Genomic DNA, 25,316 nt, shown 5'->3' on the forward strand with positions numbered 1-25,316 from the left:
AAATGCGATAATATATATATATCCGAGGAGGGTCTGATTTCCCCAATAGGGCTGTCAATTCCTCTCTATTTTGCTCTGCTAAGAGATTTTAACAAATCTCAGAAGAAAGTCTCTTCTGACTTTCAATTGTTTCTTTCACATTTTCTGTATACAGGGTGGTCCACTAAAAGTGCCCTATTTTTTTGTTGATCTCATTTTTGACTGCGAAGAGAGATTTAGAAAATGTCTCCGCAAAACGATAGCAGAATCATGGCAAATGATGTCTTGCAAATTTGGTTGAAATTGGTTTGTCCTTAGTAGTTGGTAATCTGCTCTACCCAAGGTCCTCTTCGTACAAGAACTGCTGCAACACGAACGTTGAAATTGTCCATGACTCGTCCAATCATGTCAGCTGTCAGCTTTTATGCGCCTGATTTCCCTTCGAATGTCGTCCTACAGGGCTGTCAGGGTCTAGGAATTGTTGCCGTATATTCTGTCCTGGGCACTCCCACAGAAAGTAGTCGTATGGGTTGCGATCAGGGGAATAAGGTGGCCAAGGGAAGTCAGTGCGTCGTGAAATGAGCCTATCGCCAGGAAAGAGGAGGCTGGAAAGAGAATAACTGGATAATGTGTTGCTGTAAGTTTATTGTTACGTTATTTTGTTAGAATGTGTTGTATTTGGTGTTTAAATAGTATGGCTTTATTCATAGCTGAAATGTATTGCGCGGAGAACATATTTTACTTTGGTTCGCGCTATATAAGCTGTCATTATTAGTGTTATTATTATGAGTTATTTCTAATATGCTGTCTGTTAGCAAATGATAACAGACATGTCGAGAAAAAAGAAATCAAGCATGAGCCGTTTAGGCGAATGCTGATATCGTTTGTGAACCATGTCTGTTATCATTTGCTAACAGTCAGCATATTAGAAATAACGGTTTTATAACCGTTTAAAGGCACAGTAAGCCTCCCGTAAACCATCACAGAGGTCCCCGAGCGTCTAAATACAGTACAAGCATACTTCCATTTGAACGCTCACCGAACGGGAACATCCTGGCTGCTTTCTGTCGAGCGTGAGACATTTTCCAAGAATTTATTTTCGTGGACTTGCTCCTCTACAACAATGGCGCCTCGTTTTTGTGCAAGACCTAACTTTTAAAATCTAAATAATAAATTGACAGCTTGTTACACAAACATTCTTTAATCATAAAAGAATTCGTTTTTCATCAAGACAAGATCAGAACAATTCGAAGTTGTGAAAGTTTAAAAAAAGAAAAGCCCGGAAGCAGGGTCACGCAAGGGTCGTAGCAGACGACAGCCCGGTGTAGCAGTCTATTTTGAAGCAGCCCAGTTTGACCGGGAGGTCATTCTGGGCTAGTCAGTTTTGACCCCCCCTAGTCAATTTTGACCCCCCCCCCTGCAAACTTCAAGAATGAGTACATTAAGACCTTTAGAAACAATATGTATGCAAATATGTATATAACTACATATATCTAAGGTTTGAGGGGGGGGGGGGGGGTCATTCTGGGCTCCCGTCAAAATCAGCTAGCCCAGAATGACCCCCCGGTCAAAACTGACTAGGCCAGTCAGTTTTGACCCCCCCTTTAAACTTCAAGAATAAGTACTTTAACTTTCTAAACCGAAATAAATGTAAATATGGACAATATTTGTTAGAAAAAGGATATTACAAGAAAAAAAAAAGAAAAAAAAAGTTTCCAAACTTCCCTTCGAACTTCAAGAATAAGTACACTAGGACCTCTCAAAACAAAACATACGCATGTATGTATGCATCTATGCATCTCCCCAGGTTAGGGGGGGGTCAACATCAGCTAGCCCAGAATGACCCCCCTTCAAAACTGACTAGGTCAGTCAGTTTTTACCTCCCCTTCAAACTTCAAGAATATGTACTTTAGGGCCTTTTAAAACAAAGTATATGTATATCTGCACACTGTTTGTTGGAAAAATATATTTTTTTTAATTCGGAAAAAAAACTTACTCAAAAAAAAGTTTTTTGACGCTACCCTTCAAACTTTAAGAATAGGTACACTAGGTCCTTTTAAAACGAAATGTACGCATATATGTATGCATCTAAGCATCCCCATAAGTTTTTGGGGGGGGGCAGTCATTCTGGGCTAGCCTAGAATGACCTCCCGTCAAAATCAGCTAGCCCAAAATGACCCCCCGGTCAAAACTGACTAGGCTTCAAACTTCAAGAATAAGTACGTTAGGACCTTTTAAAACGATATTTGTCGCAAAAATGATCTAAACAAATAAAAACAAATTTAAAAAAATTTAAAAAAATTAAAGAAGTTTTTGACACCTCCTTTGAAACTTTAAAAATAAGTACACTAAGACCTTTTAAAACGAAATGTACAAATAAATAAATGCATCTATGCATCTACACAAGTATGGGGGGGGGTCATTCTGGGCTAGCTGATTTTGACAGGGAGGTCATTCTGGGCTAGCCCAGAATGACCCCCCCAAAAAAAAAACTTGTGGAGATGCATAGATGCATTCATTTATGCGTACATGTCGTTTTAAAAGGTCCTAGTGTACTTATTTTTTAAGTTTCAAAGGAAGCGTCGAAAATCTATTTTTTTTATTTTTTTTTAGAGTTTTTGTTTTGTTTGTTGTAATATCATTTTTCTAACAAATATTGTCCACATTTACATTCATTTCGGTTTAAAAAGTCTTAAAGTACTAACTAATTCTTGAAGTTTGAAGGTGGGGGGAGGGGGGTCAAAACTGACTGGCCTAGTCAGTTTTGACCGGGGGGTCATTCTGGGCTAGCTAATTTTGACGTAGAGGTCATTCTGGGCTAGCCCAGAATGACCCCCCCCCCAACTTGTGGAGATGCATAGATGCATCCATTTATGCGTACATTTCGTTTTAAAAGGTCCTAGTGTTCTTATTTTTGAAGTTTGAAAGGAAGCGTCGAATTTTTTTTTCTAGAGTTAAGGGTTTTTGTTTTGTTTGATGTAATATAATTTTTCTAATAAATATTGTCCACATTTACATTCATTTCGGTTTTAAAAGTCTTAAAGTACTAATTCTTGAAGTTTAAAGGGGGGGTCAAAAGGGTAACATGAATAAGACCGAATATACATACGTGCCTAAGGCCGAAAATATACATTGTCGCCTAAGGTCGAAAATATACATTGTGCAGAAGACCGAATATACATCGTCGCCTAACACCGAATATACACTTGCGCCTAAGGTCGAAAATATACATTTTGCCTAAGACCGAATGTACATTGTCGCCCAACACCGAATATACACTTGCGCGTAAGGTCGAAAATATACATTTTGCCTAAGACCGAATATACATTGTCGCCTAAGACCGAATATACACTTGCGCACAAGGTCGAAAATATACATTTTGCCTAAGGCCGATAGAAACTAAGATCACAGTTTATCCGATAAGCGCACGTTTTCGTATTGCTAATAAACGCGCATGGTTAAAATAGATCCTGGATGCTGTGCTGGAAATCGCTGTTTTCAAATCACTGTTTTCAAATCTGCTGTCATCAAACTTGACGTGATGGGATATATATAGGATCCCTTTGATTGCTTTTGTTGTTCATGATTCTCGTGTACATTTTTATTTGTACCTGTTTGTTGTTCGTGCCTAATGTAATTTAACACACTAGTACCTATTTGTTGTTTTATTGATGTTCGTGTTTTGGAATTCACGTGTTATTCACGTAACTGTTTGTTGTTTTATTGATGTTCGTGTTTTGGAATTCACGTGTTATTCACGTGCTTGATTGTTGTGCATTCTCGTGGTATTGACACATATTTGCCGCTATTGTTGTTCGTTGTTCATGATTCACGTGTCATTCACACACTTTAGTCGCTATGTATGTTATTGTATCCGTTGTTGTTCGTGCTTTGGGATTTTGCCCTTTCACGTGTATTCGATCAATTGCAACATATTTGCCGCTATTGAAATTCGTGCCAGAAATGTATTTTCGACCTTAAGCGACAAATTCGGTCTTGTCCGCAAATGTATATTCGGTCTTAGGCTGCAACGTATATTTTCTACCCACCGCTGCAATGTATATTCGGTCTTGTCCGCAAATGTACATTCGGTCTTAGGCGGCAACGTATATTTTCTACCCACCGCTGCAATGTATATTCGGTCTTGTCCGCAAATGTACATTCGGTCTTAGGCAAAATGTATATTCGGTCTTATCCGCAAATGTATAAACACTTTCATTCGACCTTAGGCGCATATGTATATTCGGTCTTGTCCGCAAATGTATATTCGGTCTTGTTCTGCTTCCCCGGTCAAAACTGTCTGACGTAGTCAGTTTTGACCGGGGGGTCATTATGGGCTAGCCCAGAATGACCCCCCCCCCCCAAACTTGTGGAGATGCATAGATGCATTCATTTATGCGTACATTTCGTTTTAAAAGGTCCTAGTGTACTTATTTTTGAAGTTTCAAAGGAAGCGTCAAAATTTTTTGTTTTTATTTTTTTAATTTTTTATTTTTTTAGATCAATTTTCCAACAGATTTTGTGCACACATACATATATTTCGTTTTAAATGGTCCTAAAGTACTTATTCTTAAAGTTTGAAGGGGGGGTCAAAACTGACTGGCGTAGTCAGTTTTGACCGGGGGGTCATTCTGGGCTAGCTGATTTTGACCGGGAGGTCATTCTGGGCTAGCCCAGAATGACCCCCCCCCCCCAAACTTGTGGAGATGCATAGATGCATCCATTTATGCGTACATTTCGTTTTAAAAGGTCCTAGTGTACTTATTTTTGAAGTTTGAAAGGAAGCGTCGAATTTTTTTTTCTTTCTAGAGTTAAGGGTTTTTGTTTTGTTTGTTGTAATATCATTTTTCTAATAAATATTGTCCACATTTACATTCATTTCGGTTTTAAAAGTCTTAAAGTACTAATTCTTGAAGTTTAAAGGGGGGGTCAAAACTGACTGACGTAGTCAGTTTTGACCGGGGGGTCATTCTGGGCTAGCTGATTTTGACCGGGAGGTCATTCTGGGCTAGCCCAGAATGAACCCCCCCCCCCCCAAAACTTGTGGAGATGCATAGATGCATTCATTTATGCGTACATTTCGTTTTAAAAGGTCCTAGTGTACTTATTTTTGAAGTTTCAAAGGAAGCGTCAAATTTTTTTTATTTTTTATTTTTTTTTATTTTTTTTTTTAGATCAATTTTCCAACAGATTTTGTGCACACATACATATATTTCGTTTTAAATGGTCCTAATGTACTTATTCCTAAAGTTTAAAGGGGGGGGTCAAAACTGACTGGCGTAGTCAGTTTTGACCGGGGGGTCATTCTGGGCTAGCTGATTTTGACCGTGAGGTCATCCTGGGCTAGCCCAGAATGACCCCCCCCCTAAACTTGTGGAGATGCATAGATGCATTCATTTATTTGTACATTTCGTTTTAAAAGGTCCTAGTGTACATATTCTTGAAGTTTAAAGGGAAGCGTCGACACTTTTCTATTTTTTAAATTTTTTTAAAGTAAGTATTTTTCGATTTGAAAAAAATCATTTTTCCAACAAATACTGTGCACATATACATATATTTCATTTTAAAAGGTCCAAAAGTACTTATTCTTGAAGTTTGAAGGGGAGGTCAAAACTGACTGGCCTAGTCAGTTTTGCCCGGGGGGTCATTCTGGGCTAGCTGATTTTGACCGGGAGGTCATTCTGTGCTAGCCCAGAATGACCCCCCCCCCCTAAACTTGTGGAGATGCATAGATGCATTTATTTATTTGTACATTTCGTTTTAAAAGGTCCTAGTGTACATATTCTTGAAGTTTAAAGGGAAGCGTCGACACTTTTCTATTTTTTTAATTTTTTTAAAGTAAGTATTTTTCGATTTGTTTTTTTCGATTTAAAAAAAATCATTTTTCCAAGAAATACTGTGCACATATACATATATTTCATTTCAAAAGGTCCAAAAGTACTTATTCTTGAAGTTTGAAGGGGAGGTCAAAACTGACTGGCCTAGTCAGTTTTGCCCGGGGGGTCATTCTGGGCTAGCTGATTTTGACCGGGAGGTCATTCTGTGCTAGCCCAGAATGACCCCCCCCCCCAAACTTGTGGAGATGCATAGATGCATTCATTTATGCGTATATTTCGTTTTAAAAGGTCCTAGTGTACTTTTTTTTTAAGTTTCATAGGAAGCGTCAAAACTTTTTTAAAAATTTTTTTTAGAATTTTATTTTTATTTTTTTATTTTTTAGATCATTTTTCCAACAGATTTTGTGCACACATACATAAATTTCGTTTTAAAAGGTCCTAAAGTACTTATTCTTAAAGGTTAAAGGGGAAGTCAAAACTGACTGGCCCAGTCAGTTTTGACCGGGGGGTCATTCTGGGCTAGCTGATTTTGACCGGGAGGTCATTCTGGGCTAGCCCAGAATGACTGCCCCCCCAAAAAACCTTGTGGGGATGCATAGATGCATACCTATATGTGTACGTTTCGTTTTAAAAGGTCCAAGTGTACTTATTTTTGAAGTTTCAAAGAAAGCGTCGTAATTTTTTTTTTTTTTTCAAAAGTACGTTTTGTTCGATTTTTGTTGTTGATTTTAAAAAAAATCTTTTTTCCAACAAATACTGTGCTCATATACATATATTTCGTTTTAAAAGGTACTAAAGTACTTATTCTTAAAGGTTGAAGGGGAGGTCAAAACTAACTGGCCTAGTCAGTTTTGACCGGGGGTCATTCTGGGCTTGCTGATTTTGACCCCCCCCCCGGCCCTCCCCCCAAAACCTGGGGAGATGCATAGATGCATACATACATGCGTATGTTTTATTTTAAGAGGTCCTAGTGTACTTATTCTTGAAGTTTGAAGGGAAGCGTCGAAACTTTTTATTTTTTATTTTTTTTTTAGAGTTAAGGGTTTTTGTTTTGTTTGTTGTAATATCAATTCTTTAACAAATATTGTCCACATTTACATTCATTTCGGTTTAAAAAGTCTTGAAGTACTTATTCTTGAAGTTTGAAGGGGGGGGTCAAAACTGACTGGCCTAGTCAGTTTTGACCGGGGAGTCATTCTGGGCTAGCTGATTTTGACCGGGAGGTCATTCTGGCTAGCCCAGAATGACCCCCCCTCCCCAAACTTTTGGAGATGCATAGATGCATTCATTTATGCGTACATTTCGTTTTAAAAGGTCCTAGTGTACTTTTTTTTGAAGTTTCATAGGAAGCGTCAAAACTTTTTAAAAAAAATTTTTAGAATTTTATTTTTATTTTTATTTTTTTTAGATCATTTTTCCAACAGATTTTGTGGACACATACATATATTTCGTTTCAAATGGTCCTAACGTACTTATTTTTAACGTTTGAAGGGGGGGTCAAAACTGACTGGGGGGGGGGGGGTCAAAATTGGCTAGCCCAGAATGACCTCCCGGTCAAAATCAGCTAGCCCAGAATGACCTCCCGGTCAAAACTGACTATGTGTGAAAATGGCCTGTTACACCGGTTTATCAGTGCAAATCGCCGTTCCTCTCAACAGTCAAAAGCCATCGCTAGAGTTCTTGTGAACCACAGCCGTTGTTTCGTGCATAAAAAACGTGCTATTGTAGATAAGCTCACGTCGAGTCGCATTCAAATGACTAACTATGACGACTGCATTGTGAAAAGGGGGAAAACTGGATCACACGGGTTCACGATGGCTCTGGGGTAAGATAAACCACGCAAAAATAAATTCTTTGAAAATTGTTCGCTCTTTACGGAGGGCACCTAGGATGTTCTCAATTGGTGAGTGTTTAAATGAAAGGGTGTTTGTACTGTGTGTAAAAGCCTGACCGTATCTGTGATGGTTTACGGGAGGCTTACTCTGCCTTTAATTCGACCAAAAGAAATTTCGAAGCGACCCCACGAATAAGGCAGAACAGCCGCAATGGGAACTTGAGCGCTCCTACCTGATTATGCCTGTCAGTCAAAGAATTCTCGTGACCGAGGTCAGCCAATCAGATTAACACAACTGACGTGATGAATATTCACAGGTCAAATGCGTTTGACACACAACAATCTCACAAGATAAACCATGTTGAACATGCGTTTCGCTTGCTTCCCTTTTTCTTGTTGAACACTGAGCGACAAATTTAGAACCGACTCCAGACGGATGGGAAATGACGTAACGATACATTTAACCTAAAGCGAGTGACGCAATTTCACTTGATTTTTCCGAACTTTGATAATTTAGATTTAAAGTGAGCGGGTCGGCATTGCACACTCAGAGGATGGGCGGTGCCTTGCTGTTCCGTAAAGCACCCACCGACAAAACTCGCTTTTCGGTATTGTTTAGATAAAGACAGTATTATCTGACAGCATGTGAAGTGTTATTCTTCAGAATAAATCACGCTGATATCGTTGATTTAAATATTTACTTTTTCTTGTTAATTTTTAGCTTCATAAGCAAAATGGGTCCCTGCCTGAACGTTATAACATTTCATTTAGAGTTTCATCTAGAATCCGTCCTGATTGGTCAAAAAGCCAAATGGGGCACTGAATTGGTAATAAATCATACTAGAACTAGAAGTACTCTACTATCATTACTATCAGTCGACACGGGGTGATACACATTCCCTTTGACCTTTCCTTGGGGATATCCCGTACTAAAAATAGAATATGGGATTGTTGGAAAGCTGTACAAGGGCACTCACGCACCATATTCGATTTTTAATACACGACTCAAAACCTTTGGGATAAATCAACAAGTCGCGTTAGGCGAAATTGCTACATTTAGTCAAGCTGTCGAACTCACAGAATGAAACTGAACGCACTGCATTTGTTCACCAAGACCGTATAGCATCGTCAGTCCCCGGCTCGAGGGAAAGGCAGTGAAACTGACAAGCAAGTACAGCGCCGTACTGGTTGCGCTGAGCAGGATAGCACGCTTTTCTGTATCTCTATTCTTGTTAACTACCTCAGCTTGTTTTTAATCCAAACATTACATATCTATATGTTTTTTTGAATCAGGAACCGACAAGGAATAAGATGAAATTGTTTCTAAATCGAGAGTCTGCATGAAGTGGAATCTTGAATCAAATCCCTCGCCGACCGTGGGGATCGCACCTATGCCGATAGCAACAACTAGTTTCTATGCCAGTGTCGTCGCTACTGATCTTCCCGCCCTAATCTGGCCAGGTTTTTATATGGAATGATATCATCCCTCCACTTGGTCACATACCCAAAAACGAACAACCTCGTTGATGTCTGTGCACACTGAGACTACCCGTTCTGGTTTTTGTTGCTTTTTAATAAATGAATATCGCAAAGGCCACCTGATGTGGGCATGTGACTCAAGGGGGGTTGAATTGTGCGGGGGGGGGGGGGGAAGGGGGGTGGTTTTACCTCATGTTACCACTTGACCAGATCTGAGTTAGTGAGCCGAACTGTGTTTACGAAAATGACTGTGCTTGTAAGCGAGCAGCTTAACCTTCAACAATTGAGCATACGTAGGCCAACAGCATTCATTCATTATTTTTTGAGCTCACTCACCCATTCCTGTGATAATCATGCACTTCACAGCTCGAAGTAACCAAGTCCGGGGGGAACCTGGAAGGCGGCACCTCCTTCTCCTTCGTACACCTACAAGGCAACCAGCAAAAGTACATCAATCACATTGCCTTTACCGCCTGGACGGACCACGTTGGCGTACAGCCCAGGGGTGCTAAGCTCAGCCAGAGACTATAGAGTATACAGAGACGCGTCATCCTTCTTTGCGCTGCGGTGCGAAACTGAGACCGGCCAGCGCAGCGCGGGAAAAGAGCCACACCCTGCCGCACAAGGTAGCTCGCGTATAGCGGCTGCTGTCGGCTGTGTTTATATCACGTTTATATTAACATACTGTCTGTTCTGTCCGGCTGACAGTGCTGCAAACAGTAACTGGATGAAAAAATATGTTTGTTTGTGAACATCCTTTTTAAATGACCATAAAAACACCGCAAAAAATGGTATAGATTAAAATTAAATCAAATTAATTTTCATAGGCAATATTCGCTGCATCGCTGTAGTTATGCAAACATGATTCAAGTCAGTCTCTTTTCACGAACTAACCGTCGTTATTTTTGTGTGTTTTAATCAAATACAAATACATACTGAATACATGGTTCGTTAAGCCTGAGAAAATATTCAGGAATTAATCGTTTAACGAAATAGTTCCCGGTTAAATCGGTAACTAAGGCATTTAGTCAATTTGGTGCCGTCCCAGCACATCGAAACTGAAATAGGTTGTCAATAACACGGAGCTAAGAAGTTATCATGTAAGGAAAACTGTAAAATACAGCAACTTAAACCAGATTCTTGTGACCAAGCTGACTTTAAAGAATCTTGATCGATCGATGATTTTCTTATTTCTTTTCAGTTGCTTCTTTCTTGTTCAGAAAGCTCTCTCTCTCTCTCTCTCTCTCTCTCTCTCTCTCTCTCTCTCTCTCTCTCTCTCTCTCTCTCTCTCTCTCTCTCTCTCTTATTATGGCAAGATTCCGAGGTGGAATAACAGAACTATTTGTGCACGTTAATCGATATAAGAGATACGATGCGGATATGTTGTTATGCCCATTGTGCAGGGAAAGTAAGGAAGATGAGTTTTATTTTGTGCTTTGTTGCCCCGCACTTCGTGATTTGCGATGCCAGTTTATTCCTGCTAAGTTTTATAGAAACCCAAGTTTGCACAAGTTTTCTATGCTTTTGGCATCTGTGAATGAAGGTATTGTTCGAAAGTTGTCAGCTTATGTGTACAAAGCATTTCGGCTACGTAGTGTTGTTATGTCTTAGTTCATGTAAGCCTACGGTATATTTTATTTGAAATGTAATGTCTTAGTAGTTCGTGTATGATTTATTTCATTTGATGTGTGTGTAAATGTCATGTCATTGTATAAATGTTCACCCCCGTCATAAGGGGCTACGGCCTAAATGAGTAAACAATCCAATCCAATCCAATCTCTCTCTCTCTCTCTCTCTCTCTCTCTCTCTCTCTCTCTCTCTCTCTCTCTCTCTCTCTCTCTCTCTCTCTCTCTCTCTCTCTGTCTACCCTCTGGACTGGTTTGAGGCTGTAGTGTGTATACAGTGTGTGTTTTCACTGTTCCGGTAGAATAGATCTACACGCAGTTCGACGCAACAACTTTTACTGATTTTCCAACATTTAACGAGAGAAAACTGAATTGAAGAAACAATCCTCACCTGCTCTCTTCCTCGGGAAATTTGAACATCCCGAAGCCTTTGGCATGTGCGTTTGAGCAATTGATTCTTTCTTTATTTGGTGTTTAACGTCGTTTTCAACCACGAAGGGTTATATCGCGACGGGTTTGAGCAATTGATGGCCGAACACCATGCCCCACTGCGTTTTCGCGTTGGCGCGGCCATGCTTGTGCAGCACGATATCACTACTGCTGTGAAAAGAGAAAGTAGGTTTTTCCATGTTTCCGCGTGGTGGCGCCACTGGGCATCCGGTCTCACTTTTCAGCACCGCATGGAGCGTCTCTGTATACTCTACAGTCTCTGGCTCAGCTTCAACAATAAAAAGGCCACCGACTTCGGTTCTCTCTACAACTCTGCACAGAGTACATGGACCATCCCCACGACTGGTAGCTACATCGTGTCTATGCGAGGAGACCCTGGTGTCAAGACCCTGAGGGTATATAAAGATTAGTTTTGTTCCAAATTACCATTGTCCCGACTACGAGCAACTGTGTGTGTGTGTGTGTGTGTGTATGTGTGTGTGTGAGTGTGTGTGTGTGTGTGTGTGTGTGTGTATGTGTGTATATATGTGTGTGTATATGTGTGTGTATGTGTGTGTGTGAAGGTGTGTGTGTGTATGTGTGTGTGTGTATGTGTGTGTGTGTATGTGTGTGTGCGTATGTGTGTGTGTGTGTGTGTATGTGTTTATGGTGGGATACCTCGACTCCCGCGTGAAATTTTGGGCTTTTCTTCGACATTAAATTTTACTTCGACGTCCAAATAAAACATGTCTTCAAAATCACCCAAAAATAACTATGGAGGCTTGAAATAAGGTTAAATACATATAAATAATTTAATTTTACCTTATTTTTACAATTTAGCAAAATGTCAAGATAAAACACACTTTTAGTTACTTTTTGTGTTTTGTGTATGTCCGGATTTAACACCAGTAACAATCCCTGTTCACACACACTTTTTTTCGCAGTTTAACACGATATTAGTTTTTTTTTTTTTTTTTTTAATCATTGTACACACTGCAAAAAAAAAAAAAAAAAAAAAAAAAAAAAAAAAAAAAAAATTAAAAAATTTGTACACTATATAAAAAAAAAATTAAAAAATTTAATTATTGTACACACTGCCAAAAAAAAAAAAAAAAAAAAAAAATTTGTAGAAAAAAAATAAATGAAAAATAAAAAAAATAAAAATGAAGGATATCAAAAAAGAATAAAAATCGATGGTTAAATTTGTGCACAAGTTTACAACACGTAACCCTGGCCCCATTTTGAATTTCTTTCTTTCTTTATTTGGTGTTTAACGTCGTTTTCAACCACGAAGGTTATATGGCGACGAGGGAAAGGGGGGGAGATGGGATAGGGGAAAGGGGGGAGATGGGATAGAGCCACTTGTTAAGTGTTTCTTGTTCACAAAAGCACCAATCAAAAAATTGCTCCAGGGGCTTGCAACGTAGTACTATATATGACCTTACTGGGAGAATGCAAGTTTCCAGTACAAAGGACCAAACATTTCTTACATACTGCCTGACCAAAATCCTCACAAACACTGACCACACTCTATACAAGAACCACTTAACAAGGGTAAAAGGAGAAAGAGAATCCGTTAGTCGCCTCATACGACATGCGGGGTGCAGAGAAATAAGGATGTGGAAAAGAAGACTTTTGGTAAGTGAAATAAAGGTGATGGATCCAGTCAGGTAGAAATAAGACAACAAGAAAAGAATTGGAAAACTGCAGGGAAAAGTAGGGAGAGTTTTCTTGGAAGGAAATATAGGTGAAAGGACTGGTAAGGCAGAAATAAGACAAAAGAAGAGAAGAAACAGAACCGTTAGTCGCCTCTTACGACATGCTGGGTAGCATCGGGTAAATTCTTTCTAGTCCCAACCAATATGGGACTCCCCCTAACCCGCGGGGGGTCCATTTTGAATTATGGTACGAAGAAAGGTAAACATTATGACACTCGTTGCAAATGAAAAATATGGTTAAATCTAATGATTTTTGTCCTGTTATATGTTCAGTGCGTGTTACATCAAATAAATATTGTAAGGCCTCCAAAAAAAAATATATAAATAAAAAAAATTTAAAAGCTAGACTTTGAATTCAAACTAATATTTTTTGTCATTTTTTTGTTTCCTGACACATATTTGATTTTTTACTAAAGGCACAGTGCAGCTCACAGCCTTCGTTTTGCATTTTTGTTGCAGCTGAGTGCATTTACAGTTCAAAAATCCTCCTATGGTGGTAAAACAAACCCAAAACTACTTTTCGACGACATCTGTGATGCTCGACAGTTTCTTGTTCACGCGAGTGCATAAATTAACCTAATTATTACATGGTGTTTGGTCGGAGTTCGATTCAACTGAGTGATTCCGGCCTCCATTTTGTTTTACACAAACTCATGATGATGTCTGACATAGTTTGCTAGTGACGTGTCTTTTAGTGCATGATGTGGTGATCTACCTGATCTAAATTTAGATAAAAAAATAGGTCAAGACCAGCCGGGTCCGAGTACGAAATTAATTCGCAAACAAAATCGCAGTTCTTGACTCTTTGGGTGCAAGTCAATGAAACTTGGTAGTTCTTCTAACGGACAGCTGCCTGAGGTATGACTAAGAGCCCCAGGGGCTCCGTGCACCTGAATTTGACAAGTTCAGTACCTTTAAGCTTTGTAACAACAGTTAGGTTTAGTAAACCAAGATAACATTTTATATGATAAAAGCAGCATGCGACATTCTCTTTGTTGTTGCTGTATGTTGTTGTTGATATTTTTTTGTTCATTGTGGTGGATTGGGATGAGTGTTTTAAAAGAGGCCAACCTGAGGTTCTGCATTTATGTGCTTGGGACCTTAATTCACAAAAATACTTTCTTAGAACTGCCAAAGAAAATAAATTTGATGTTGTGGTGAGAGAGGTTGTTGTTTATTTTGTCATCCATTTTCCTTCAAATATCATACATATATATACATGTATCACCACTCTGCCACTATGAGTATGATTTGATGGTTTTGTGTTTACCCGACACCAAAAATGTGAGTAACCTGTACTTTTGTTTTGAAAACCACAATTGCCTTTCATATGACAACACATTGCCTGTGTCTGCTACAGTGGAACACCCTCTTTAGACTTTATTTTGGAAAATAAGATCATAGAATTTCTCAGGGCATATACATGTTCAGACATTGTCGACAAGGAAATCTGAACAAAGCAAGGGCTGAAATGGGATTAGGAAAGGGGGGAGGGGGGGTGTCTGTAATAGGAAGGGGGCTGGAGGGGGAGGGGGGTCTAAAAGGGGTTCCACTGTAAATAGACGAGATTTCATACACGAGACAATGATTACAAATGCCAACAACTATTCCAGAATGGGAAGTTAAAAATAGTATCTTGGTAAGTTTGAATCCACTTGCCACAAATTCCTCGACATTATTCATCGTATTGTAACCGAAGCAACCTTGTAACAACCATATCGATATGCGGCGGACATATTGACTTATTGTCGGAATTTGGGGCGAGACTTTTGATTCAAAACGAACACAATGAGATTAGGTTTAAAAACATTCCTATAAAATAAACTCCATTAAATAGAGGAGCAATACTTGTGAGGCATAAACAGTGTTTAATGCCAAAAATGTCCCCCCCCAATATTTTGGACGTCAAGCGGGGTTTGCTTTTTACAGCGTTTCGGTTTTTCGTTACATCTGCAAAGTGGCCGACTGCGAACGTTATCAGTTCATTGGAATGACTCTCCAACAAAGTTAGCTACTGCGAGAGAGTAGGGAAGAGCGAACCTTTGCATACTAACCAGTCTAACCAGAGGTAAGTTTTCATGTTTCATTCTTTTATTTAGAGTTTGCTGTGTGTACTCGTTTGCCGCAATGTGTCACTCACTCTCTGTAGTCTGTCAGTGTCATGCGTCATTATCAACATCCTCAAAGAGTCTAACTCTAAGTCAAACCACAGGCAGAAGGTATCGTTCACTGGACCACTACTTTCATAGAAAGACTACAAGGTATGTCACTCAGCTTCGAGTCGTCTGTGTTCTTGGAGTCGCTTCCTGCGGACAATTTTTTTGTTCAAGACGGTTGGCCTCTTCCCACAGTCTGTGTAAGGTCAAATAAATACAGTTGAATGATTGTTTTAACTATATGTACCTTTAATTTTCAGCTGCCGTACGCTGCAGGTTGTTTCTTTTGACGAAGCAAAGATATATCTGTAAGGACACACTAAAAATCTCTCTGAAAAACCTTGATATTCAGTTCCAATAATGGCGTAGCATAAGCTATACTGGTGCCCAGACCGCGGAAAACAGAATAATCCACATTGCAGAGCAAAAGCGCACAATCCAGAAAACCAGGGCAGCCACAACCCCAACAGCTGAACACTCGCATGCGGAACGGGAATCCTGGCCCGGACAAGCTTATCAGTTATCTACTGGACAGACTAGAGATCCAAGCATACCATGAGCCTGCGGTCATCTTCCAAAACAAAGGACGAACAACATTTACAATGAAGGTAAATCTTCTGGTTGTTTATGTTGGAGCTACACATAGCTCATTGATTAACAACAATATGTGGAGACAAGTCTCACTGTATAACCATTGAGTGGCAAACATATGCTTGTGTATTTTATGAGTGGCACAATCCTGGTCAAAATTCAGTATGCTTCAGACAGTGATGCTTATCATATTGAACTAGGAAGATAGTGACTTTGCTGGTCATCATTGACATTGATCTAAATTAACCAATCAGTGCTTTATAACCAATTTTAAACTAGAACATTTGGAATTAATGGCGTTTAATTCAGAGGAATTTCTATCAATTTCCTCTCAACATCGTCAATTACTTAAGTTTGTGTGTAAGATAACCATAATTTTATTGTTTTGCTATACTAACTATCAATCACTGTAGTTTTATTTACTACATTGTGTTGTGGTTTTTTTCAGGTATTATGTTCTAAACTTTGTTGCTTATTATTGTACTATCGTTTTAGGGTCACAGTTATTTTACAAATATCATCTTCTAGTTTTGGTTTTGTGCTCAGCTGTTAGTGTGCCTCACATTTCTCGCTTAGGTTGTCTCCCCCTTTTTGTAAACTCATATTTTTTAATTAGCATTTTTGGTTATTTGGTACGTCTGGTCATCTTATAACAAAAATGTCATTGAACTGAAAAAAGAAATAATAACTTAGTTTCATATTTGAACATTTGGCAGTATGTTTCTTGTGAGCCAGAAAGATCTCACCAGGAACCCAACCTTTACCCAGTTAATTCTACACATTAAAATTTAAATGGAAAATTACGAAACACATAAGAACATGCAACTAAATACACACTGGCAGTACTTGTTATCTACAATCAATTGATATACGGTATACGACACATCCTTGAAACACATAGAACAGTTCTCAAGAAAGAACATTGGCAATTTCCAGTCTTTTTTGTGTTGCAGACATGCAGTGATCACCACCACATTGACCTCCGTCCTCGTCTTCATCTTCACTCTCCGACAAGTCAATGTCGTCCTCGTCCACGCCATTTTCTATGATAAAGTTATGTAGGACACATGCTGAAAAAATTAACATTGGAACTTCACGGATGTTCGTCATCTTGAGATCCTTCAGTCTGCGGAATTTTCCTTTCAACAAACCAATAGCCCGCTCCACGTCAACTCTTGTCCTTGCCTGGGCTCTGTTGTAGGCAGTTTCCACAGGGGTCAGATGGCCGTTGTCGCGGAATGGAACCAGCAGGTACTTGCGGAGACTGAGGGTAGGCCGAGTCCCAGATCATATGGTACTCTGGAGGCAGCTTACTTGCGTCAGACTCCAACACTCCATGGAGATCTGAGTTGGGGAAAACTCGGCTGTCATGCACGGACCCAGTGTAACCCGTAAACACATCCAGAAAGAGGAGGTCTTTGTCGCATACAACCTGAAACAAGTCGCGTAAATCAATATAAAAATAATCTATCAGCCTGAAACTAAAAACCAACCACAACAGAGGCTACATGTATATCCTAATGCTTCGCTAGCCTAAACCATAAGACTGAGCTGACCACAGCTCCTCTCTGCAGATCATGCGAATGAGGTGCCTACTGTCCCATATAATTCATTTATCATTGAGTGCATTTTCAGCGTAACCATGACATGCATATGAAATGATAACGAATAATAAAAAAAAATCATGTCTTTGAAGCTGGTAAACATCCCCATTATCACACCGGGGACTGTGTTCCGCCTTATTTCAGCCGGGCTCGTTGTTACTCCGTTTTCAGCCAGGCTCAGTGTCACGCAAACGAAAGTGTCTTCATAAAAACACAAACTATGACTTTCACACTGATTTAAGCTAAAATTGATGAATGTCAGTAGAAAGAAGAATAATTGTTTTCTTTGTAGACAGCTAAAAACGTCTTTTGCTTACCTGGTTAATTGACAATAGCCGAATGGAAGGCATGCATGCGGTTTTTTTAGTGAAAAATGAAGGTTCAACGTACATTTCTCTCAAACATGGATTTGAACAACAAATATTCCTCTATTTTTACTATTTTGGGTAAAGCTATAATCATCTGTATCAATTGCGTGCTTCAATGCATCCTCACTATGTCATAAGAAGGAATCAAAACAAGCAAGTGGTGTACGTTTTGTTCCGCGCTGGGCCTCCTGCATTTTTGCACTGGGCTTGCTTTTGTTCTGGGTGTCCAGCGCGGAACAAAACTCGCCTGACATGGGTTTTGGTTTTACTTCTCGTGCCTCAACGCAGGTTCGGGAAAATGCATCAGCATAACAGCAAGAAACTATAGAACAAACTTATGATACAGAAAAACCATAACATGATACCATTGCTTATCATTTCTTCAGTTTGATCAGCTTTTTTGCCCAAAAAGCGACAACCCGCATGTATTTCAAGCCGATGGGGGTCACATAATAAACCTTGTCAGATAAAAATAACACCAATAGAGAGACAAATTACTTAGGTTAGTGCTAAAAACATCCGTTCCTGGAAATGAGTTTTTTTTTAGAAGACATAGTTTGTACTTTAGTGCAGACACTTACGTTTGCGTGACACCAAGCCCAGCTCAAAACGAAGTAACAACGAGCCCGGCTGAAATAAGGCGGAACACAGTCCCCGGTGTGATTATCCATGCTTAGTCAAGAAATGCTTGAACAAATTTTTAATAAATTTGATCAGAAAGTGCTGCCTCAACTTTCACTAAAAGCGGTATATGACATGTATCTAACAACAGGAAAAGAAAAGTCAGAGAAACGATGTGTAGGTACATTGTCATGATGGTTTTCTTGGAATAAATCCACACACCATCATAATTCATACTTGTCTGAACTCCCAATATCGGTTTAAACATTTAATATTTCTCACGTAAACCATCACAGATACTGTCAGGCTTTTACACACAGTACAAACACCCTTTCATTGAAACACTCACCCCTTGAGAACATACTGTAGGTGCTTTTCGTAAAAAGCGAGCAATTTTCACACAAAAATGTTTTGCATGGTTTATCTTACCCCGGAGCCATCGACATCGTGAACTCTGTTATTCCACTTTCCCACTGTTATTCCACAGTCGTCAGGAATTTGAATGCGACTCGCTGTGAGCTTGTCTGCAATAGCACGTTATTATGTACCTCTGACTATGCACGAAACAAACGGCTGTGGTTCACAAGAACCCTCGTGATGACTTTTGACTATTCACAGGAACTGGCACACCTTACGTGAACCTGCTTCCAGGCGTTCCTTATTTTAACTTTAAATACTTCGAGTTTTAATGATCTTGTCTTGATGAAAAAATATTTATTTTATGATTTAAGAATGTTTGTGTAACACGCTGTCAATTTATTATTTAGATTTGAAAAGTTCAGTCTAGCGCCAAAACGCACCTCGGTCCGATTGTCTTGAAGACAATCCGCAACATTAAATCTTTGAAAATTACTCGCTCAGCCTCTTTACGTAGGGCACCTAGGATGTTCCCTTTGGTGAGCGTGATGGTTTACGGGAGGCGCACTTTGCCTTTAAATACTTGTCTTTAAATTCAAAGATTCAAATAGTGACTTAAAATTACAGTAGATTCCAAAATTTATGAAATGACACTGCTAGTGTTACTCCAGTATTTCAATAGGGAATAAATACACAGGCACCATAATGGTCAGGTCCTCCAACCTTTCAGTTCTGCCAACATTAACAATCCACCTATCTGAAACAGAAAGTGATCAAATCTGTTACCTGGAGATGCATCGCTGGGAAACCTTTGCGGCAGATGTACGCGTCGCTGTTCTCAACCCTGGTTCCTGGTATCTTTATGTAGGTCCCACCAATCGCTCCAACTACGCCGGGAAACCAGCTCTGGCTGCCCATTTCCCAGCTAATCGAGCCAGGTCACATCTTGGTGGCCACTGGATGACATCTCCTGTGAAGAACAGAAAATTGCATTAAAATATGCTGATCACAGTGTTAATTTTATTCAAAATTATCTGACAGTTTACCCATGTCTGTACTATTTACAATTAAAGTTACAGGTCTCCCAGTCCCAGCCACACGCCGGGGAAGTGTTACGACAGAAAAAATTGCCGTTTGTTACGATAGCATTCTGCAGTCCCATAGTCAACAAGGTTTCGAGCCCGAAAGGTGTGTAACTTCCAAACTAATAATTATTGTGGCGTAATTATCGGAGCCAGCAAAGTTTATTTGTTCTCAGCGGATTTATGAATGCATGAGGATTAACATGTTATCGATTTAATTTTTGAGGCTTCTGTTTTAGATTTGTGACAGTCGTATTTGTTGAAATTGTTTGATTTGGGGATTTCTTTTTAAATGGTGGAGATTACAAGAGGCTTGAAGCAACAACGGTCATTTGATCAGGTAATGTGATGTATTTGACCTTTGATCATAACTAGTGCTGTGAAAATGAGCTCTAGCTTTGTTGTGATGGTGTTGACACTATATTTTGCCCAATTGAGTCTAACTACCTGATGGCTAATCTACTGTGATACCTGTGATAACTGATGATGATTACTGTTATTGGTTTTTATGTGTTTGGTTGGTCTCTTCCTTGGTAGTGCAATAGCGTTAATTATGGATTGTTGTTATCATCATTTACATAAAAACTTATCTGTTAATCCAAACAATGATATAATTACTGTGATGTTCTTAACTACACTTTAACATGGAATGTATGTATGTATGTATGTATGTATGTATGTATGTATGTATGTAGGTATGTATGTAGGTATGTATGTAGGTATGTATGTAGGCATGTATGTAGGCATGTATGCATGTGTATTGGTGTGTCGGTGTGTCAGGTGTGCAAGAAAAAAGGGTATTTTTATATCATGGGTTTTATGAATTTTCTTCTTTTATTCTTTTATAGTTATTAATTAATGACCTATATGTGCTGATGACTAAATTAATTTCCTTTGTTGGATCAATAAAATGTTATGAGTTATGAGTTATGAGTTATCATAACTGAAATGCATCAATAGCAGTGTCCCAATATTCAAGTGTGTTTGTGTCATCGGCTGAGGAAAAGAGCATGTGTATTTTTTTGGTACGCGTCGCCGTGCTAGCAGTTACGACCGCCAGCGATGCACTGATACGGCCGCCCCACTTTTCTGTTACGACCGCCGACTGTTTCGGCTACGGCAGCCGGCACTCATTTTATTCGTTTAATAATGTTATTGCCAAAGTTTATGACAGTTTGCAAACAAATATGAACGGGTTTCACTGCACATCGGTTGTGCACCGTCGTGTTATCAGGAATTTTGATTCCCTGCCCTTTTTTATTTAATATCGCATTCGTCACAGTTTATATCTAGAGTTGTTCTACTTCCAGTTAAGCGTGCACATAGTTTCAACGGGCATGTACATGACAAGTTCAAATGTCAATTGTCAAAATCAGTCGCTGAAAATCCAACTCGGTCTAAAAGACGGACACAAAGGAATCCCACTCACCAATTACTCGGGTGAGTCAGGGGGGAGATTGGGGTGGGGTGGGGGTTAATAACTAGGAGTCAAATTCAGATTAAAAAAAAGATTTGAACTGGGTATGCATTACTGTTGTCAATATTTTTGAAGAAGAAAAATGCCTCTCTACAAAACTTTGATTGTAATTAGTTACCTTGATGCGTCTATGAATGAGTATGAGACACTGAACCGCCTAAATATCTTTCTTACCTGCACAATCTGTATATCCAGGACTTTCCCCAGTCCCTGTTCGATGAGAGTGTATGTGCCATATTTGGCACAGTGTCCTGGGCTATCTGACCGCCCATCACCAATCAGCTCTAGACTTCTTCCCTCGTCCTGAAGCTGCAAAATGAGCTCTGACTGCTCCCGTTTCCATTTTCTTTCCACTGTAGAAAAAATGAAGTGCCGCTGATGCCAGAAGAACGTGCTCTCCAAAATGTAACGCACATTGAGCAGGTAAAACAGCCGGAGAATTTTTTTCGGGCTGCAGCCAGAGAGCACAACAGCTGATGACAGGAGCAGGTTCCCGCAGGGCATCTGCTTTATGTACGGTTGGCTGGTCCACTCTCTGAAGAAACAGCACTTGGAGCAGTCTTGTCGGACGTGGATGCAAGATCCAACTGTCTTCGATATGAAGGCCTTCGCAGGGTGAGAGCATCGAGGACAACTCTCAAACAGCTGCATCAAGTTTGCCTGGAAGACAATGTACTTGTCTTCCAGGTCGGGGCTGGGTCTCGGCTCAGGGGCATTCCTAAAACACACAGGTTATACACTTTCTTAGCACATAAAGGGTTACTATGGAAACTACATGTGCCATACACAAGAACAAATTGTTTCACTGCTAGTGCTATGGATATAATTACTTCATGTTATACATGTCGCAATGACAGTGAAATCCAGTATAACAAAAACATTAAGATGAAATTAGCTTCTTACTTAATAATAATAATAATATGGGAGATTTATAGAGCGCTTTACATTCTCAAAGCGCTTTACAATGACAAACATACATAATACATACAAAGCAAAGCAAAAGCATGTGCAGCAGCATTCAGCACACAAGTGAACAACGAAACTCAAACACTACATCAATACAATCTGCAAGCATACTAACACAGGCAAAACATTCAAACATTCAAACACCTGATTCAAAAATGCACCATGTTGAAATAAAATTAATCAAAATACTGGGTGAAGAAGTGTGTTTTAAGGTTTGATTTGAAGGAACAGAATGTTTGGCAGTGTCGGATAGAGTAAGGGAGAGAGTTCCACGCAACGGCAGCAGAGTGGGAGAAGGCTCTCTGGCCGTGCTGTTTGCGACTAAAAGAAGATAGACGGAATATTCTAGTGTCTACAGAGGAGCGGAGGGATCGTGAGGGTGTATAGAGTGTGAACAGGTCAGACAGGTAGGATGGGGCTGAGCCAGATATTATTTTGTAGCAGATACAGCAGCACTTATATTGGATTCTCAGCTCTACAGGGAGCCAATGAAGTTTCTTTAGCAAGGGGGAACAGGACTGGGACCGAGGGGCTTTGCAGACAAGCCGGGCTGCAGAATTTTGAACGCGCTGCAAAGGATGGATGACAGACTGAGGACAGCCAATGAGAACAGAATTTCCGTAGTCTAATCGAGAAAGAATGTAGGAGGAAACAAGGGTCTTGGTGGCATCTTCGGTAAGGTATGGGCGGATAGAACCTATTCTCTTAAGCTCGATGTAAGCGGACTGACAGACTTTCATAACATGGTGTTTCATGGAGAGATCGCTATCAAGAAAGATGCCAAGATCACGGACGGAGTCTGAGAATTCAATAGTGCTGCTGCCCAAAAGTGATAGAAGGAGGGAGAGAGAGAGAGGAGGAGATGGAGGATTTGGTGAAACGAATGGCTTCTGTTTTGTCACAGTTAAGTCTAAGCTTGTTAGTGGACATCCAGAGTTCAACGTCAGCAATGCAAGACTGAAGGGAGGTGGTCATCTGGGCGTATTCTGAGGGAGTCGCTGAGTTCTGAAGCTGAGTGTCGTCAGCAAACATTTCGTGGGAAACGGAATGTCTGTCGATGAGGTCAGTCAGAGGGGAGGTGTACATGATGAACAGCACGGGCCCGAGCACAGAGCCCTGGGGAACGCCAAAAAGGAGGGAGGTTTCCTGGGATGGGACGTCGTTTACAATTACAAAATTTGTTCTGTCTGAGAGATAGGATCTGAACCAATTTAGAACTGAATTTTGGATGCCGAAAGTGTGCTCAAGGCGGGACAGCAGGATTTCATGATCAATTGTATCGAAAGCGGCCGAAAGGTCTAACAGGAGGAGCAGGGAAATTTTGTTATCGTCTAAGGAAGTCAAAATGTTGTTGAGGATACTAAGGACTGCGGTCTCTGTGCTATGGTCCGTGCGGTAGGCTGACTGGTGCGGAGTGAGGAGGTTGTTGGCAGAGAGGTGGGAGGAGAGCTGGTCTAGGACTATCTTCTCTAGGATTTTAGAAAGAAAGGGAAGGTTTGAGATGGGCCTGTAGTTCTTAAGTACGTTGGGGTCGAGGGAGCTTTTCTTCAGAAGGGGTTTAATGACAGCTTTTTTGAAATCTGAGGGGACGGTGCCAGTGGAAAGGGACTCGTTCAGTATTCTAGTGATGGTGGGTAGAAGGATGTCTAAGTGATCACAGAGGAGGGGGGTGGGGAGGGGGGTGGGGAGGGGGTCGAGGTCACAGGACGTGACTTGTGATGAGAAATTAAGCTAAATAATATCACAACAAAAATGTTTATTGACATGTTTTTGGTGTTTTCCCCCCATTTAATAGACAAAAAGGGGCTATGGCCAGTGAGATAAAGACCAGAGAGAGAAAGACAAAAACAAAGAACACAGTGATAGCAGCTAAAAATAGCTGACTGTCACCCAAAGTAACCCTTGACTTCTGTCTTACTTTTTAAAATGTAGAGAAGTAGATGTCTATTGAAAACTTACAAGAACTGCGGATCTTCTGGTTCACCTCCATCCTCGTCAGCAGGCTCGTCCTCTTCCGCAGCTGCAGCGCGCTGTCGTTCACCTTTTCGTTCTTCTTTCCCCACACTCTCATCTGTAGAAGTTAGAACCGGCATTGCGTTTTAGAGGTGGGGCGTTGATCAGGTTGCATTGGATCCTGACATCCTTGGTTTCGGCAATGGCAGAAACATCTGAAGAACAAATGACATTGCTGATAATTGATAATTACAAAACAATGTACATTTCACTTCAATAACCGGAACAATGACAAGTTAATTTTAGTTTATTTATATTACTGTAACAAGCGGACTACTGATATTCATTTACAATACCATATAATCATACCTGTAAACTTAAATTAGGAACAGATTTTGGAATGTTGCATTTCTGCTGCAAAAGTAAACAGGAGTGAAGCGTGCAGTAACAGGGATGTCGTTAGGCGTCGGACATCGGACATATATAACGATGAAAATCCCCAAATGTCCGATTCACATTGCCGCATGTCGGTCAGATGTCCTATCATTTTAGCCTAAGCGTGGTCATTGTCCGATATGTACTCCATTCCTTCGGACAGCGCGATAATCGTTAATTTTCATTTCAAGATACAAATCTTCTAAAACACCGAACGCTCTCGTGTTCAGCTGACACTGAAGTTGCCAGTGCCGCGTGCGGATCTTTTCTTTTGTCGGGAATTCCCGAACCGTTTGTGGTATGCGCCGTTTGGGTATTTATACCGTCTCGGTGCAGCGCACTGATCTAAAAATAGTGGATTATTTTTAGATCAGAGCATGCTACAGGAGTACGGGAGACAACTCCAACTGACTAAATTTGTCGTCTGCTTTTGTTTTAGATATGAGACAAAGCACTGAATTATGCCGCTGGAAAAAAAAAACTAAAGCCTGCAAAAGACCAGCATTAGATCAAACCGATCATTTTGTTTTTCAACTTTTATCCAAATCATGCCGTTTGTAATCAAAGTAAGAGCTCTGAAGTTGTCCATGTTGGTTTCTTTTTTGTGGTTTCTTTGAAACTAAACAAATACAACATTATACGCACACTGTGTTGATGTATTTACTATATTATGTGTGTGTTCTACAGCGCGCGCGCGCGTGTGCGTGTGTGTGTGGGCGCATGACTTTGGAACAATTCCATGGAATGTGTTATAAGCTGTTTGGCGCAAATTCATAATGTCCTATTACACTTTCTGAAAGCGGCC

General features: G+C 40.1%; 3 protein-coding genes and 2 long non-coding RNA genes across 7 annotated transcripts in view; 3 read left to right on the forward strand and 2 right to left on the reverse strand.

Annotated features, from left to right (window-relative positions):
- Window positions 1-25,316, forward strand: part of LOC138976244 (uncharacterized) — a 197,598-nt gene that overhangs the window by 29,023 nt on the left and 143,259 nt on the right. The window lies entirely within an intron of this gene.
- Window positions 9,647-25,316, forward strand: part of LOC138976241 (uncharacterized) — a 29,941-nt gene continuing 14,271 nt past the window's right edge. The window contains exon 1 of the mRNA XM_070349071.1: window positions 9,647-11,599. Within this exon, the coding sequence (XP_070205172.1) occupies window positions 11,282-11,599 (318 nt within the window). The 5' untranslated portion in view covers window positions 9,647-11,281. The remainder of the gene's footprint in view (window positions 11,600-25,316) is intronic.
- Window positions 14,474-17,100, forward strand: LOC138976239 (uncharacterized). Its single transcript, XR_011458921.1, has 2 exons — window positions 14,474-15,665; window positions 16,602-17,100. It is a non-coding gene; the product is annotated as an uncharacterized lncRNA (long non-coding RNA).
- On the reverse strand, window positions 15,667-22,042 carry LOC138976238 (putative nuclease HARBI1). Of its 3 annotated transcripts, XR_011458920.1 has the most exons (4): window positions 21,332-22,042; window positions 19,385-19,568; window positions 18,202-18,250; window positions 15,667-17,080 (listed from the first exon to the last, which is right to left on the reverse strand). XR_011458920.1 is itself a non-coding variant. In XM_070349070.1 (3 exons), the coding sequence occupies exons 2-3, from the start codon at window positions 19,514-19,516 to the stop codon at window positions 16,817-16,819; spliced, it is 396 nt and encodes a 131-aa protein (XP_070205171.1). In that variant the 5' UTR covers window positions 19,517-19,568; window positions 21,332-22,029; the 3' UTR covers window positions 15,667-16,816. The 3 variants fall into 3 exon arrangements, 1 of the variants encoding a protein (XP_070205171.1); XR_011458919.1 differs by lacking the exon at window positions 18,202-18,250; XM_070349070.1 differs by lacking the exon at window positions 18,202-18,250 and having other exon boundaries at window positions 21,332-22,029.
- LOC138976240 (uncharacterized) overlaps window positions 23,925-25,316 on the reverse strand; it is a 3,258-nt gene continuing 1,866 nt past the window's right edge. Inside the window, exon 3 of the long non-coding RNA XR_011458922.1 lies at window positions 23,925-24,291. This is a non-coding gene — a long non-coding RNA (uncharacterized lncRNA). The remainder of the gene's footprint in view (window positions 24,292-25,316) is intronic.

This window comes from Littorina saxatilis, linkage group LG9 (genome assembly GCF_037325665.1).
Source record: "Littorina saxatilis isolate snail1 linkage group LG9, US_GU_Lsax_2.0, whole genome shotgun sequence".
Taxonomy (NCBI): Eukaryota; Metazoa; Mollusca; class Gastropoda; order Littorinimorpha; family Littorinidae; genus Littorina; species Littorina saxatilis.